Source organism: Cynoglossus semilaevis, chromosome 19, assembly GCF_000523025.1.
Source record: "Cynoglossus semilaevis isolate Cse_v1.0 chromosome 19, Cse_v1.0, whole genome shotgun sequence".
NCBI classification, from domain to species: domain Eukaryota; kingdom Metazoa; phylum Chordata; class Actinopteri; order Pleuronectiformes; family Cynoglossidae; genus Cynoglossus; species Cynoglossus semilaevis.
In genome coordinates this window covers 8,613,382-8,631,828 of record NC_024325.1, presented here as the reverse complement: position 1 = coordinate 8,631,828, position 18,447 = coordinate 8,613,382, and the positions used below count along the sequence as shown (strand labels likewise).

At 42.0% G+C, this 18,447-nt stretch overlaps 1 protein-coding gene across 1 annotated transcript in view; it reads right to left on the bottom strand.

Annotated features, from left to right (window-relative positions):
• Positions 1-16,818, bottom strand: part of tmem132e (transmembrane protein 132E) — a 278,566-nt gene extending 261,748 nt beyond the window's left edge. Inside the window, exon 1 of the mRNA XM_017041906.2 lies at positions 15,543-16,818. Coding sequence (XP_016897395.1) covers positions 15,543-15,603 — 61 coding nt within the window. The 5' untranslated portion in view covers positions 15,604-16,818. The remainder of the gene's footprint in view (positions 1-15,542) is intronic.
• Between the last annotated feature and the right edge of the window lie 1,629 nt (positions 16,819-18,447).

The window sequence follows — 18,447 nt, the reverse complement described above, 5'->3', positions numbered from 1 at the left end:
CCTTCATCTGTTCCTTCTCCCCGTTCTGCATCCCTCTTCTTCTTCTTCTTCTTCTTCCATCTGTCTTCCTTTCTTCATTTCCTCAGTGAAAAATGCCCCAGAGTTTCATAGAGAGAAACCGGAGCTCTTCTGACTACAAGGCCACCGCTTTTTTAATGTCCGTCCTTCTCAAAAATAAATCTGTGATATTTTTTTTTTTTGGTTTTGTTTCGTGCTCCGACAGGATCACTTGTGGAACCACAAGGTTCCCAAGTGAGCGGGGAAGTGTTTCTGATTTCAGAGTTACTCTACAGCTAGGAGACGGAGTAACAAAGACCACCGTGAATGATGTCAACGGCAGGATCAGAGTGAACATTCGACTCATTTCTAAATTCAATCCTGCAATTTCCAAGTTTAAAGTCATTCCTTTCGTCTTTCCATTCTCTGTCGCCCTGATAAAAAGTCAGACTGTCCCTTATAAAAGCACTTCTATTAGATCCACACATTATCTGAACTCTAGAACAGCCAGATCCTACAGCTGCCTCGTTGGGGACAGTGCCACTGATTAAAACAGTGGAGACAGAAAGACGTCCTCCAAAGTCCAAGATGCCTTAAAAAAAAAAAAAAAAAAAAACAAGACACAAGTCACGATGCAAACAGAACAAGTAAGTGATGAATTAAAAATCCCTTTGTGGTTCGTGACACTGCAAAAAAAAAAAAAAAAAACCTGCAGTGTCTGCCCTCGTCTCAGAAGGAGGAGCTGAAGGACAGCAGGGTCTGTGGACGTCTCAGTGCTCAGTAAAGCAGAGACTGACTCCCTGAAGCTGATGCATTTAACCCCCCCCCCCTAAAAACAGAAACATTTGGATTGTCAAAAAATAAAATATTAACCACCATAAAAACCAACGCTGTGAAATCTGTGCAGCAGGAACTGAATGGACTTTTCCACTGATGGAAAAGTCTGGGATTTTTATCTCCTGTGTTTTGTGAACAAAGTGTTTTCTAAAGTCCTTCGTAATAACAGCCTGTCTCTGTTTGGCAAATAAACATGAACTTGGTCGTGGTGAACCTGGAATCAAAGTCTGAATAATAGCTTTTACAAAAAAATAGTTCTGTTCCCGAGGTCACACCAATTATAAACCCAGTGTTGCGTCAGACTGGGGGAAAAAATAATTTAAAAAAATCTTTTAATAAACTGGACCTTTTCAATCTTAGAACTCCAACCGCGTACAAAGAATTATTTATATAAAAAAAAGTACTTTTAATAATAAAATCAATTTAATTAAAGGCAGCTTCTCCAAGTCCCGGCTCCTGTGTTTCTGGACTTTATTTGGGACCAAACCAGACCAAACCGGTTCTACAGTAAACTCCAGTTTCCGACTCGTGGTGAGAATCTGACCTCAGGTCTGAAGCAGAAACATCTCAACACGTCAACTCTTTATTTTGATCCGACTCTACAAATACCCCGATTAAAAGCTGTAAAGACTTTCACTTTGTCGATTCCCATCATGCATTTCTCAGTGAAAATCATGGGAGCCGTGGGAGGTAATTAAAGCTGCTGCCACTAATCCAGGTACAATTAGCAGCTAATAAACATCATCAGTTCATTAGCTTCCACACGGAATCCACCTCCAGTTAAACAATATCACAAAAACAAATGACTGACTCAGTTATCAAAAGGTTTCGAAGAACGTCAAAAAATGGCAACGGTAAAGGTCAAAGGTTATTTCATTATTTAACTATTATTATTTATATATTTTACCACATTATATTATATTATACTGTTCGCACACATTTAACATTTACAAAGACATAAATATCCTGCCTCCTCATCAGTATTACAGTTTTTAACATTTACAAAGACATAAGTATCCTGCCTCCTCATCAGTATTACAGTAATACTCTGAGTATCTCTGTACTCTCTGCTCTTCCAGATTCTCCTCAACCCTGGACCAGTCCTGTGTCCACGTCCGACTCGTGGTGATTCTTGGCACCGAGCCTCATCACCTCCATAAACCACACGCTTGATTTAATATTTGACTCCACATCCAGTGAGCTGCGGTCCACGACTGAAACACAAAGCGGTCAGCAGCCGCTCGTTTCCTGCACTGACCAAATTGGGCCGTAGATTAGTGTCAGTCTGAGAAAATGGAATTTTGATTCTCCGACCGCACGTCGGTTATTATCTTGAAATGTCGTCTACGGATATAAGCAGGACTGAACCGCACTAACGTCCCCTGAAGACCTGACTTGGCAAATGGGGAACTCACTAAGGCATGAGTAACTGATGGAACATGATCGTTTAAATCATCCTCAGCACAATGAGACGGTAATGTGAGGGGCAGGAGAGACTAAGTGCCTGCGGCGGACACGCTGGTCCGGCTCTCAGCAGGCAGCAGACACAGGGCGAGATGAATCGACGAGGACGGGTGTGTGTCGACGGGTGGGAAGCTGCGACGTCCGACGCTGGGAGAGGGAACAGCGTGAAACGGGAGGAGGAGAGACAAGGTCGAGTCTGTCCTGATTCCAGTGACATCGATGGAGAAACTGAGCCGCACTGGGAACGCTCGGGGGTTTCCCCAAGGATGTTAATTAGCAGACGGCGTAACTTAAATCTGCTGAACAGAGTAAGTCTGAAAACGAACTTTTGTCTTCTGACTGACACTCCAACTTTTTTACTCCGTTTCTGTAGGGATCGCACAAGGATTGTGGTTTTTTTTTTTAAATGTGGTGTAAAAGGATTTCTAACACACACAGAACTAGTATCTGCAACTACTAATGAAAATAGTTACTGTAGTACAACTACACAACTATAGGTTTTCATGATACAAACTTTAATAACTCATTCCAAAAACATTCCTAAAAACGTATTTGCAGCACAAACAAAGACTGAAGATAAAATCTGCAAAGATGACATATCAGATTTTTCTTGCAGGACATGGTTGACACCAGAGAGAAGACCATGAACCAAAAATGACCAAATTAAGTTTTTAGTAGAAACTGTCTCCTCTAGCATTGCACTGGTAATGATATTTTGAGCCTCTAATTTACAAGCAAAAAGACTGACCAATGTGATTACTACTTAGGGATCGTTGAGGTTTTTCTCTCTCTTTTCTCAAATGTAAGTGTGAAGTTTTGAGAGTATAAAAAAGGTGAAGTTAGAATTAAACCCAGTGATTCATCATTTGAAATGATTTTCTCTGAAAATTAAAAAAAAAAAAAATCACTTTGGTCCACTTTAATAAAAACACGATAGGCCAACATTTTAGACAAAACAACTTTGCAAGTAGAAGGAAAAAAAAAAAAAAGAAAAAAGTCTGTTTCACTGTTTCAATCGGCAACACATTTGGCCTTTGATTCCTGCGCAGGCAGACGGGATAAACAATTTCTGCTCCCACAATCCACCTGAACCAGAACAGTTTGACATCATGGACCTTCTCTTTTTATTGATTTGTAAAGATGTGTAGGGATCGTCTGACAGCGCTCTGCCAGGAGCGAACATGAGCGCAATTCTACAATGAAGGATGTGAGCAGCGACTCTGTGAAACAACAGGTCCGACTCACAGCCCTCTGGGAAATCAAAGTGTGAGCGGGGGCTTCATCCGCTCCGTGTTTGCCGACTGACATTGTGAGCCGTGGAAGAAGTCATTTTTCACAGCGACATTCTGCTCCTCTCTGCGTTCGGATGCAGCAGATGTGGGCAGGTTGATGGTACGACCGCCTGGACTCATTAGAGTCCAGTGTTGTTTTAATGAGAATTAAAGTGCAGCTCTGCTCCGGAACACGAGGCCACACGTGTGATAACAGTCTTTCTCCGTGGATCACGAGGCTCAGAGACGCCGACAGCGTCGTCTTCACGGGAGAAGAATGAGGACAAACACTGATAAAGACGATTACGTGAATAAATTGTCAGTGTGGACACAGCTTCAGGAAATCTCTCTGGGAGTTTCCAGAGTTGGCTCCACCATCTGTCCCAGCCCACTCCCGGTGGACGGGCTCCAGACTGTGAATGCTGAGGATGTTATCAGTTTTCCGTTAGCTCAGTGGTCTCCAGTAGTGATGGGAGTACGATTCCGTGGTATCGATAAGACAAGTATTGATCACATTTATAAAGTATCGATACCTGAAAAGTCGATGTTGGCCGTCTCTGGGAAATTCTCTGCTTTAGATCAAAGTGGCAAAGTATAAGGGTTGTGTCCCAATTAAAGGACACAGACACTGATGTCAGCTTCCTGCTGCTCCACCAGACACAATATTCTGACCTGATGACAAATGTAGGCTTTCAAAAAAAAAGTAAATAAATAATAAATAAATGAAAAACAAATAAAAGAAAAAAAAAATCAATCCAACCTAAGGCCAAACAGATCCGTCCTGGACTGGAGGTAATCAGTGATAGAAACCTTTGTTTGGACTAAGCATAATTAGCCAAAAACCTGGACTGAACACTGGTTTTCGTGTCCAAGCCGAGGCACAGAAACCAAATTAGCATCTCCAAAGAGAAGTGACGCTTCAAGGATTCAATGTATCACCTTCTGACATTCACTTCTATTATTTCACATCGTTGCTTCTGCAGGCAAGAAGGCACTTTGAACGTAACGGTGCAAGAAGCTGAAAAGGCAGACAAGGACAAAATCACAAAGGTTTTCTCTTCTGAATCAATACTTGAATTACCTGGAAAACAAAATACAAAAAAAAAAAAAAAAAAAAAATACGACACGCTCTCCAGATGATAAGGTGTCCATGTGTGAGGCTGTGTCTAGGAAGGAACAATGTTTGTTTAAATTTTGGCTCAAGGCAGATAATGGAAAAAATAGTTGTCTCTCGTTTGTCAGAGGCAAATAATTCACAATGCTGCAATTATGGAAATGCAGCAGGAACCCAAACAGAGGCAGATGAATGAGCATGAATGGATACACAAATAAACCACTCAGATTGGCAAATTTTCATTCAGAAGCCAACACCAGCGCTAAAAAAAAAACGTCAGAGCTGAAAAATGTCCAGCTATTCTTCTGGAATCATAAAAAGTCACTAAAATCACTAACTATTTGTTAAATAACAGTCGACTAACGTTGTACCAACCAATTAACCAAACAACTATTTCAATAACGTAGCATTGACCAAATTAAAAACAAAAGCGCATGTAAAATAAAAACAGACATGGCTAGGTTAGCAAAAGGAGAGAAACGTATAAAATTAGCCTTTTTATCCTGATGAAAAAGCCCAACTTACAGACTTGTTAAAAAACAAAGCAGGGTTAGAAAAAAAATCCCACAAAAAGCCCCCCAAAATAGCAAAAATGTAGCAAAAACTAACTTGGAAACACATTTTAGTGAGCTAGACAAGACATAAACAAGTCACAAAAAGCTTTTAAAAATGTCCTCAACATACCAGAAAGAAGCCAAAAAGTTAATGTAATACTACAGGAAGTTTTTAACGTGCTAAAGCTAGGCAAAGCTAGCTACAGCTGGCTAATTAGCCACAGAAGCAAAGCATTAAAATGTAGACAAGATAAGAAAACGCTAAGAAAAGAACTCCACCGTGAAGGTTGAGTAAACTTGATAAGAATCAAACAGGCTGGAAGTTTGATATTCTCTGTAAACACGAGCAGCATGAATGAGGACAGGGTCCGTGACTCAGCCACGCAGGACAGAGAGACAATCTTCCTTCCCTCAACAACGACGGTTCAATTCATCTGCGGCGGCTGATAGTTTTTTAATCAATACCCATGACTCAATCAATGATTACTGAGGCCCAGCAGCTCAGCTTTATGGCCGTATAAAACAAATGTTCCCATCTGCGCCCAGTGATTCTGGAACAAAACACTCCTTACGCAGCAGATTCTTTTTTCCTAAGACAATGTTTCTGTGCTCACCTGCTGGAACAAACATCCTTCAAGCACTACTTTAAAGTTCACAGGCTCGATATGTTGGATTGACTGACTGTGCAGATTAAAAACTGATGGAAAAAAAACCAAACATGGAGGAAGAAGTTGGTGATGTGATTAACTTTGGATTTATCTTCATGTTGATTAAGATTTAATCAACAGAAGGAACATATCGGCATTTTAACACTTTTTGTTGTACAAATTACTCTTCTAATTTCTGGAGGAATATGTAATGTTTATTTTCACAACAATTAAATCATTTTTTTCACAGAGAAAATGATTAAATTCAATATGAAAAGAAAAAGCTTTTTATTAAAGTAGTCTGGTATGAGAAAAAATATTGAACAAAAGAAAATTTTAAAGTTTGTCCAAATCAATTTATGAAAACATTCAGTTGACATAATGGAGCCACAAACTACCAAGTCCTTGACGTATTGTCTTAATTGCTGCAGTAAAATTATAAAAATGGTGTTTTTGGATTGTCTTCCCACTTTTGAGAGACTAGTTTTAAAGATTTCACCACTCATAACGAGACTCGTCCAGTCATTTCTATGAATAATTATGTCTGGAAAATGTTACCAATTCATGTTCAAATAATATTTCAAATTTTAAAAAAAAAAAGTTTTGAAAACTTCTCCAGGAGCTCCAGGTTTTCTGCTGCGTTCAGTGGCCACTTTACTTCATTAAAAACTAAAGTAAAGAGAATTGAAACACCTTAGTGAGAGTTTTGAACGTGTCATCGTGCTGACGGGAACAGCAGGGGGCGAGAACAACAATCCCAGGGTTAGTGAGGTGTAAAAATCACTGGGTTCATTTATAGACTTTGGTGCAGGGGAAAAGAGTTGTTTTCAAAGTTCCCCAAACTTTACTTTACTGTTGGAAAAGCCTGTCTGCGGGCATGATAAAGTGGAGAACATATTCCTAAGATATGCTCTGTGAAGTGGTCGTAAAGCAGACTGTGTGTGACCACAGGCAGAACACTCCAGTTCTCTGGACTGGCACAACTCCAGCTGAACAAAAACACAAAGTCGTAGCCAGACTACACTGATCAGGAGGTGCAGTGTTTAACAGCACCGACCAACTTTGGTCAGTGGACTCAAACCTTGGGTCACACAGAAGTGTTTAATGTTCCGTCGTGTTCTGCAGACTACAGTAATGAGAGGATAATGCTACAGCTAGCTACACCAGACATTAAAATCATAAAACATACTCACAGACAAAACAGACAAAGTTCTACCATCAGGTTCAGGTTCTTCTCACTCACACAGTGGTGAAGCTCAAACTTCACCCAGCGTCTCTGCTGCTCCTCCTCCTCCTCCTCCGACAGATCACGTCCTCTGAGGAGCAGCAGTTTGATTGACTGCCCTGTTTGTACAAGACTGTTGACACTGCTACAGGTTGTTACTGCTTAATGGCCGACACTTCGGTCACATGAGCCCCACTGAATTACTGTCGGGGGGGCGAGGGGGGGGGGGTGACTCACCCACCTGAGGCTTGACATTCACGATGAATCTAAGGTGTCGTTCATCTGACACCACATTAGAAAATGTCAGCGGCTTCACCTGCATGCAAATGGCCGTCAGAGCCAAACACACAGACAGTTCTGTGAGAAAGTGAAGCTTCTTTTCCACGAAGACGATTCTCAAAGCTGCAAACAAACAGCAACAAGAAGCAGAGCTGCATCAGGGAGACTCTGAACCGTGGAACCGTAGAACCACGTTCTCTGTTGGAGAACATTGGCCAACTTACTGCAGTCAAACAAACAGAACTGTCGTAAATGACGGTTTCATGTTGGGAACTTAGTCGCCAGCTCATTATAGCAATGAGAAACCAAGGTGAAGGAAAAGTGATGCTGGGAAATGTTGACATTTCTTTGGTTTCCATTGGCTTTGGTCACGGTGCAGAACAACAGCTAAGAGTTAAAGTAAAAGTTAGCAAACAAAGCTATTGAGCTATTGAATAAAGCCAGATAAAAAAAGCTAAATGTTAGCCAAAGTTGGCTAACATTTCATTTCAAAAGAGAAATTCATATTTGAGACAATATTAGGAAATACTCAGATTAGGACTAAATGATTAAATAAGCCATTGGTCAATGATTTAACACGTCTTCATGTTTGTGGTCCAATAAGAAAAGGACAAACATCAGTTCACGTCAGACTCACAGCAGCCAGAAAACAACGTGAAGGAGAAGCGATGTGGAGACACTGGATGCTACGTCTTGGGTTTTCATCGCGCTGATGACAAACACACAGATCCTTCATGTCATATTAATATTTACCCACAGACTCCTGGGAAATCCTGCAGATATGTAAAGCAAGAAGAATGACACCTCGGCACCTCCTGCCTTATCTGTTTGCATTTGGATCCTCCGAGCTCTCACAGTCTGAGAAATGACAGGAGCCGTGTGAAAAACCAACGTGAAACTCCCAGGTTCTTCATCACTCAAGTCTCGTGCTGCTACAGAACAGTACCAGCCTCAGATCCTGTATTAACAATCTGCAGAGGTGAGTGTTTGTGCGGCGGAACAAATGACATCAGTACTGAGGTGTTCATTTGTTCTCCTGACAACTCTATTCTTTTTCTTTTTATTTGAGAACCATTTGTTGCTACAACAGCTTTTCTGGTGTAGGAACTAAATAAGTACCAGTACTTTGAACTGTGGGTTGAAGAATTACTGCCAGGATGAAGAGGGTCAAAAGTTCAAATGTTCTTTTCCATCGTGGTAAAATGTCTAAGCAGAGATTTGAGGAACGGTGTTTCCACGACAGAAACTGGTTCCAAAATGGTTCCTCGTTACGAAAGTTCTCGGTTCTTGCTGAACAATCGTGACAATCTGACACCGTGGCCTTATTCTATGATCCTTTTGACTGATCACTAAACTGATGAGCATCTCCAACTTTCTTTCCACAAATGTTTTCTCTATAATGAAGATTTATGGGATGAAAGATTCCGGGCTGTGACACAGCGCCAGAGGCAGCAGAGGAGGCGCTTTAAAATCAAAAGCATAATAGAATCTGTGTACACAACGCAGCTACAGGAACTGATTTCCTACCCCACACATTCTATGAGCCGATGTCGGGGAAGAGATTGGCTCCCTGCTGAGAAAATAGCTGCGGAACTTTCAGAAACTCAAGCAGGAAATTGTTGTTTTGAGCATTTCTCATGTAAATGACATGAGGAGATTTGTCTGAGAAAAACCCTGAGGGAAACGGAGGTTCTTTGATCAGGATCAACCATTTCTCAAGGTTTCAAATGTTACTGATCAGCATCGTTTTCTTACTGCTGCTCTGTGGTTCTGTTTGCTAATGTGTCTGGCTCATCCTCAGGTTTGAACCCACGCAAACATACGACAAGTACAGGATTATGAATCTGAAAGACAAGACAATGCAGCAGGAAATATTCGCTTAGATCGACAAACCAGACCTGATCAGAAACACTTTTGATTAGAGATGCATTGATCCAGTAACAATATCACGGCTGATACTTCACGATTAGAGATGCATTGATCCAGTAACAGTAACAATATCACGGCTGATACTTCAGTTAAATATATGTGGTCACTTGTGGTTAAAGAAGAAGAAGAAGAAGATCAAAGTCCCTCTAAGAGGATAATCCTGGTGACTTGGTTTCAGTTCATCTCAGAAAAACATAGGTTATTAAATCATGATCCTTCAAAATGTGGTAACAGGATAAACTCTGCTGTATTAGCAGTCAACGAGTGCAGCCTAATTATTCCTCCACCGTCCAAAGACTCCAGCATGTCGAGGATTACTGCAGATTACATTTGATGACGTCCAGAGATTAAAAACAAAATAAAACAAGTTAGGGACATCTGACTTCAGTAAGAGGCTTCAACTCCACAGTCGGATGACTAAAAAAAAGAGGCCGACTCCACGTGCCGTCTCTGGACCCCGTGGATTGTACCCCTTGGTGAAGCCAGGTGTCTGGGGAAACTCAGGCCCATCACAGAATCTGCTTCAACCACCATCTAAGCGTGTGAAGTCGCCGCCTCTGTGATCCTCGAAATCTATAATTCATGTTATATTTACTGTTCCTAATCTACACTTTCAAGAAGGGGGCGCTTTCGGCCAACTGGAAAACCAAACCGGGGCCAAATTCAATGAGGTAAATTGATTGCTTCTGAAGTTTTAACCCCTGGCAGGAAAACATTCATGCATACATGAATGCACGATCAAAGGTTTCAGGATGCAGTCTGCCGTCTACAGTCGGCCAACAACAGGGCTAATGCACTGTAAACAAAATAGCAGAACTCCTTTCAGCAGAGACTGTATAACAAGCCTCGGAGCTGAGAGGAGAAGTCTGGCACATCACGCTACGCAGAGCTGGCTATTCAAGAACAGTAATGAAGGAGAACAGCCTTAGAAGGCCGACTGCAGAGCAACAAAAGCCCAGACTTTAGAGCTGGGGGCAAAAAAAAAAAAAATTAATTAAATGTATGTTCATGTTCAAATATCGTGCTGGAGTACAAGTCCACTCAGTCGTCAGTGTGTGTCCTCCATTGTTAAAGCAAAGGACCAGGGTCGTGTCTAGTCTATGTCCACATGAAGTAATATATGAAGTAAGAACAGACATGACAGAGAGAACGGTTGTTTGTGGTTTTTTCATTGTTGTGGAGGGTTACTGTTCTCTGACAGACTCAAGGAGAGGGGAGGTGTAGAAGGAGCATCGGTGACTGTGTGATACAGTATTACTGATTCTAACACACTGCACACAGAGCAAGAGATTATTCTCAATAAACAGGAAGTTGGAAAAATAAACAGCCTCCTTTTTTCCTGTTGTGTTGTTTACACTTTTCCATATGTATAGATTAAAGTTAAAATGGATGACATGGGCTCTGTACAGCTTTTTCCATATCAACTGCTGGTAAAATATGACAAAGAGAAAGCGTTGCCCTTGAGTCATAACAGAGAGCTGCTGGCTAACATGAAAAGCCATATGCTTTATAGACACAAAAAAAGGCGACGAGAGAGATGCGGGAAGTCTTGAATGACCAATAAAACTGCTTGAAAAAACTGAACGTGTTTCGTTGTAAAGGCAATATTCATCACGCAAAAGGATTTTAGAAACGAAGAAAAACACCTTGGAAACGGGACACCAGCTACAGCAGCTTCAGTGGAGGGCGAGTAAATTAATTAGGCTCCGAACATGAGAGCTGGTGAGCCACACTGCTGCTTTGTCTGCTCTCTGTCCACAGATAGAGCCAGAAACACTGGGAACGCTGCCAACTACACATCCAGACCATGACTGGGCAAACACGGCTCCCCGGGCCGAGGTACGCACCTGACTGCAGATGCAGCTCCGAAATAAATCACAGGCCTTTAATCAGGACATTTGCCGCAACTAATTCACTGGGAAACGCTGCAAATCATTATCTCTGCCGTCCCATTAATCCCAGCTTAAACAGTCCATATTCCATCAACCTGAAACACAGCTTGAAATGACCTTTAAAGATCAGGTTTGGACCTTGGAATATTAACATCAGGGTCTGGTCATGTTTTTATCTTAAGTATTTCTGGAAGTTTTCCTTGAAAGCTGTGATTCCCAACCTCTGTGCTGCAGCCCAGCAGTGTGTCTGGAGATTTGAGTTGGTGTGAAAACCAAATAAACTGGAAATTATTTTCCTTAGTTTGTCTTTGTGACAAGCAAAAAATGTATATATATTTCCACTAGGTGGCAGCAAATGGCTATACTAAAAAGATTTATGCGTGTCTTTCTTCAATTCCTGAATTTACACTGGAGTGTTCAACTGCTCTGTGTTGGCCAAAGACGAGCTAATCATTAGATAAGACAAGAAAAAAATAAAAAACAATTGCATGAAAAATGCAAGTATTACAAAAACAGTGTTGCCTAAACATAGTATGGTTAGTAACAAAAACATTGCTAAGTGTTGCCTAAACATAGTATGGTTAGTTAATCCAGGCCAAAGGTTAGCATGTCGGATTGTCCAGCTAAAAGCCAACACGAAAAGTTCAAATTTTAGTTTAAGCAAACTAAGGCATAAGGCTGATCTTTACCACGTTCCTCCTCTCATTCTGTGTGACATCCTAAGTGGAGGAAGAAGAGAGAATAATGGATTCATCACTGCGGTGTTTCCTCCAGAGTGGCTCTATGATATTGTATTCCCACTCCACACCTGGGGATTTGTCTGCCTAACAGCTCTTCTGCTGCATTTCTCATGAGGCCTATTTTCACCGAAGTGTTTGCTTAACATACACGAGGGTGACAAAAAGGAACGCACGTCGTTAGCACCACCTCGATGGCTGCGGCTACAAGATTCCGCCGGGTCTGCGAGGCCACGAGGCTGAGGAATCATCCGCGGAGGCAGCCTCGGCGCCGTGGCCTTGTGCTAAATCTGTCACTGCAATTACTTCTGACAGCAGCGCCTTCACTGGTTCATTTATTCATCCAGGAAGGTGCGTTCCCCTTCCCAATCCTGCATCCTGCAAACACTGACCACGGGGCGTTAGTGGGACGCGTGTGGGCAGAGGGTTGCATCCCACGCTGATGCTGCTGCTGCTGCTGCCACGCCAGCTTTCTCAGACGTAGTGAAAAGAAAACAAAAAAGCCAACACAGAGTATGGTCTTTAGTGCAGACGTAGGCGTTTCTTTTGTTCTAATGAATATGAGGAGGACTGAAGGAACATGAGTAGAAGAGACAGAAGTTGTGTGAAAATCCATGGAGCCGCTGTGCGGGTGTAAAGGGGAGGACAAGATCTCCTCCTCTGGGCCGCTTACGCAGGTGAAACGCTCGGTGCTGACCTCAAACGCTAAATTTAAGTGCGGCTGCGTGTGCACTAACAGTGATGGCACTGAGCACGGGGTGAAAAAAAAAAAAAAGAGGGGACGCTCCTAGTACCGCATGAGATTTCATCAGCGTATGAAATCACTACTTCGTTTACCTTTGTGTTTAGAATTTTATTTTTCTGTTTGCAAATGCTAAAAAGTTTCTCTGAAACCTCTGATCAGAGACCTCTGATCAGAGACCTCTGATCAGAGACCTCTGATCAGAGACCTCTGACGGTCCCTCAGTGCAGACCACAGATCAGCCGACTGTCAATCAGCGTTTTATATTGTTTTTAGATTCTTAATTTTGCAGCTTTCTGAACTAAATCTATATATGAAATAAAACCTCATTATTATTATACAATTAAAACCATGCACTGAAATGGTGCTAATAGTTCAAACTATAGCAGGTAGCCCCCCCTCCCCCCACTCTCTACCACAAAACCTCCATCTAGGTTCTATGCCTGTGGCTGGAAATTGTGCCGCGAGCCATTGTACGGGTTTACTGGGGAGTGAGTTAGATATTAGAGGAGGGATTAGAGTTCCAGACTCCACATGTCAGCAAATCATCTTAGAGATGTTTGATCTGGACTTTGTGGATCCAACGCCATAAGTTTATCTGTTGTGTAACAGCCTTCCCACAGTGAAGAGGCAGTTTTTGTGCGCACAAAGATTAAAACCAGAAGGGGGAGACTGTGATTGTTGTATAAGGTGTGAGTCAGTGACTGTAACCTGCAGTTCTTATCTAAACCTGCAGGGACACCAGCAGCACGGCTTCTGTTGCCAGTGTTTATGGGTTTGTAGAATACAGGGACATTAATCACTCCACACGTGGATCTGAGGCAGCCAATAACAATAATTCATACCGTCTCCGACCACCGTGTTCACCAGAGCCACGACACTGAAACGCCATCGGGGGATTGGTCGATGCAGGTCACTGGAGGAAGTCGAGAGAAGCAGAATATCTTTACTGTAATCGATCCTATGTTGGGCAGTGAACACGGCTAAACCCTGGCTAACACGCTAACGTCTTCCAGGTTTTCAACTACTGAGTCAGAAAGTGTTTCGATTTTAACGTCAACGTGGAGATCGTTCTGTTCTGACCAATGTTTACGGCAAGCAAAAAATTAAAAAAACAGTAGTGGTAGCTACATCAAAACCTGATATGAAGCTAAAATATTTTTGACATGTTTTCAGTCAAGTTTGGCTGAGAAGTTTCAATGTTTGATTTGATGTTTTTCACAGTTTTTCTTCGTTAACCCTTGACAAAGACAACGTTTATACATGAGATGCCCGACAGGTGTCATTTTAAAATGGCAGCATCTGTCTTAGAACTATTTGACTGAAGCATGGACTGAAACCTGAACAATCCTGTCTTCACAGAACCTTCAGCCTGTCTGACAAACAGACAAACAAACAAACAAACACTCACAGTTCAGTGATGACGCAACATCTGGTGCCATGATCATTTAAATAAAACTACACCCCCCCAAAAACAAAACAAGACAGCACCAACAGATGAGGAGGAGGATGAGTGTAGAGCAGGCTGGGAACATCAGAGGATCACAGACTGCATCACAGCATGGTTCACCAGAAGAAAGGCCTCGGCTTCTTCCAAATCAAAGACGTGTACTGGGATCAGTGTCAAGATGCTGTGGACATCGCCACCATGTGACGGTGCAGATGGACAGCCGCGGTCGGAATCACAAAACAACCAGAACCTAACGTCCAGGTCAGCATGGTTCACATTAGAGGCTAAAGGTGAGCGTGAGTGTTTGATTACACTGGTGAAGGTGTGAGGTGCAGACCACTGACTGACCCTAACTGGACCAGTAACCGTGGGTTGTTAACAGCACTCATTAAGAGGTGAAGCTTTTACCTCCTGCACCACAGGGGTCCAAACTACGCTTGTTCCAACATTAGAAAAAAAACAATCAATAGCTGCACTCACATCCCTGTTCTTGTACAGCTGGGAGGACACACTCTGGCACCAACACACTAATGTAATGGCTTTGTCAGGACATAATGTTCTAAAAGGTTGGGCGGGGGGTTAAGAGTTGGTTTTAAGATTGATTTGGGATCAGGTTAAGGTAGGATTTTAGAGGAAGGGTTACGTTGAACTGTTTAGGGAGGGTCCGCTGTGAGACGGTCCCTGACCTGTAGACACCCCCTGTTAGAACCTCTCTGTGTGGACACGGACCTTGTCAAAACTCAGGACCTCAAAAGGACTAAAAGCCAAGAACTAATGAGGCAGAGTCTGACTTCTGGGGTTCTGTGTGTTCATTTTTAACGTTCTGGGTTCAGGGATGTCAACTGGAGATTATGGTTAAGGACGAGGTGAAGACGGAACAGTGCTGTCCTGACGAGAATAGATTAACAAACCTGCGTGTGACGTGTTTGTCATTCTATTGTTGTGAGGACACTGTCCTTCAGGGGACATTTTCACAAGTCCTCTCTGAGTGAGAGGACATTCTGAGGTTGGAGTTAGGATTAGATTTAGGGTCAGATTAGATTTAGGGTGAAGATTGAGATTAGGCATATGTGGGTTACAGGTTAGGTGAGGAATACATTACATCTGTGTGTGAAGACCTCACAAAGCACCAAGAGAAACGGTGTGTGAGAGTGTGTCCAAAATGACCAATCAGGAGCAGCGGTGCCGATGCTGCAGCATGTTGCAGAATTTCCTGGTACCATTTACTTTTCTATGCAACACAATTATTCCTTCAGATGGAGAAAACAGGAGGAGGAGGAGGAGAAAAGGGAGGATGAAGGAGGAGGTGGTGGTGGTCACTCTCTCCCTTCCTCTCTCTTCCTCTCTCTCTCTCTCACTCTCTTTCTTCCTCTCTCTTCCTCTCTCTCTCTCTCTCTTACTCACCATATGAGAGCGCCGCCACACAGATGACCAGGCTCCACTTGAAATCCCGTGCACTTGACATGGTAGAAATCCCAGATGGCAGGCGTTAAATCCCAGTTGTTGGATAGAGGAGTAAAATCTTCCAAAGCTTTTCCTTCCAACGCGACGCTGTTGCAGCTTCTCCCTGAAAGCTGAAGTTGGATAATGCGCAACAGAGAGATAGGAATCTGTGCGTGTCCCTCAGATTGTCCTCAATAGTCCATCCACAGTCCCTGCGATGTGTCTTCTCCAACCTCCCGCCCCCCCCAAAAAAAGAAAATCACACAGTGTCACCTTCCCATTTACACAGGAGAAGAAAGTTACACGAGTGTCGAGGGGAAGTCACACAGCTGCTCCTCAGCTTGATCCAAGTCCATGCGCGGAAGCCGTAAATCAGTGGACATTAGTGGAGGATGACGCGCGTCAACCTGGCCGGAGACAAACACAGGAATGCTGCGTCTCCAACGCCAACAGCGAACACCGCCAGCTGCACCACTTCCCTGGGGAGTGTGTGGCAGGATTTGGGAAGTCTGGGTGAGACACTGTGCGATGTGTCCGAAATTCACGGACGGAATTCCTTGCGCAAAGCAGCGGTGGAGCGGCGAAGACAAACGCGCCCGGCGGTTCCGCACCGCCGCTGTGTCTCGGCTGGCAACGACTTCTGTGGATGTATTTAAGGAGAGAGGAGCTGAGAGGAGGAGGAGGAGGAGGATGGATGGATGAGGAGGAGAAGAAACATTCCAAAGATGACCGGTGGTGGTTCAGCCGCAGCCGCGTCGGTCCCTCAGCCGTGAAGGGTATCGCAGCGGGAAAAAAAACGCGCAGCGGGAAAAAAAAAGGAAGAGGAAATAACGAATTGACTTGAATGCCTCTCCACTGGTTTTACTTTAACACATTAGAGCAGCAGCATCTCCAGAGCCTGACGCGCAGCCAAGTCACTCAAACTCCTCTCTCCTTCCTCTCTGTGGCTCAGTAATCAGGGGTAAATTGATCCCACATGTGTCTGCGCCTCTGCCGTGAACGCGCAGGTGCGCAGATAATTAGGACTCGAGTCTCCACCTGAGACCCCCTCTGGTTCCAGTCTTGGGTTTTCACAGTCCGCTCCAAACTAAAATGTGCTCACCTTATAACACAGTCAAGCGCAGATGGAGCTGGTGAAGCTCCAGCAGCGGTTAAACACCAAGTTCCGGTCAGCCATTTCAAAATAAGGGAAACTAAAACCGTTGATTAAAATTAAGAATGAAATGTGTAATAATGGATCTCCAAATAAATAATATTTAATTTGTAAAAATTAAATCACTAAAATGAAATTGTAATTAAAATGTATAATATGATAAAATAATAAAGAGTTAATTAAATAAAATGTATAACGTTAAAGTAATTACTTTGGATACAATTGTTGTGAAATAAATTCACTTTAAAATAATTAAAAATTTAAAATAAAATTAACTGTCATTACATATAATAATGATAACATTAATAATAGAATAATACATTAAACTACATAAATATAAACACTAAAAAATCTACAAACCATTACTAAATGCCTTTAAAATAAATTAATAAAACAATGACAAAATGTAAAAAACAAAAATGTATTTTCCTTTATTTAAAGAGTTATGTAACTATTTAATTATTTATGAATATTATTTCCTATTAATCTTCCAATTTTGATAAGATACACAGAAAATATGTACCGACATTTATTTTATTATCTTTATATATTCTATTTGATATTATTAATATAATTATTATTATTGTATTTTGTTGTTGTATCCCTTGAAGTTCAGTTAAAACTGAAAATGAACATATAAGGATATTATTTCAGAACACTATTTTAGTCACACCCCAAATTAGAAATGATTATTTCTAGAAAAGTTAAAGTTTTCGTTTTATGCTGTAACATCATTATATTCTTCCTAAAGTAAGACTTTGGACACGTTCTCCTGTGCTTTTATTTTTAAGGGGATCCCTCCTGCTTCTGCTCTTGTCTGTGTTTATTGCAGAGAAATTGATGTTGGATGAGCCACAGCATCAAGAAGAAAAATTAATCACGACTAAACTTTAGCTTCCACCTTCATCAGAGAGAAACAAAAAAAAGACAAAGCAAAGAAAAATGACCTGCTGAGTCATGCTGAGTCATGTTAACTTCTGCTGACTCACAGTTTAGCAGCCACCTGCCACAAAGGCTTTTATTCTGGAAGGATGTCCATAAGATCATCGGACCTTGAAACACTCACAGGTTATTTACTATTTAAGGTACAGTGAAGGTTAAACTAACATTTTAGTGCGCACCAATCAAAATTGTAGTTATATTATGTGCTCCAGAAAACTTCAATGACATCAGACCTTGAATAAAACATAACAGTTTTCAATTATTAAAAAAAAGAAGAAGACAAAGATCAGTGTGACGTTTCACAATGCAGGTCAACTATTTAGAAATGCAAATGTGGTTTGGTCTCATTTGCCTTTTTTTTTTCATTAAAGTTTGCAGAGTGTAAATTGTACCGTATGTTTAGACAAAGTTTTTTCTGATACATGTTCTGGGGTCAGTTTCACGTAGAACATCCATCAAGGAGGTGAGAACCCGATCAGGTCCTGGTTGTGTAGAATCAGGGCCAGCGTGCGAAGTAGAAATTCAGCAGACGCTATAATAAAAACGGCTGCTCCACATGTAGAGATGCTGATTTAAGACAAAAATTTTGACTTGCCTCCTACATTTCTCCCCAGAGCTGTAGTGTAGTCAGCAGCTGTTCAAACCCAGCAGTGGAAGATGGTGGAACGCAAACATGGGGCAGAAATTAGCAAGAAAACCAGTCCGCTAGGAAATCCTGAACCTCGGAGTCAAACCAAATGTCATCAGTGAAAAATAAAAATCCTGGACATT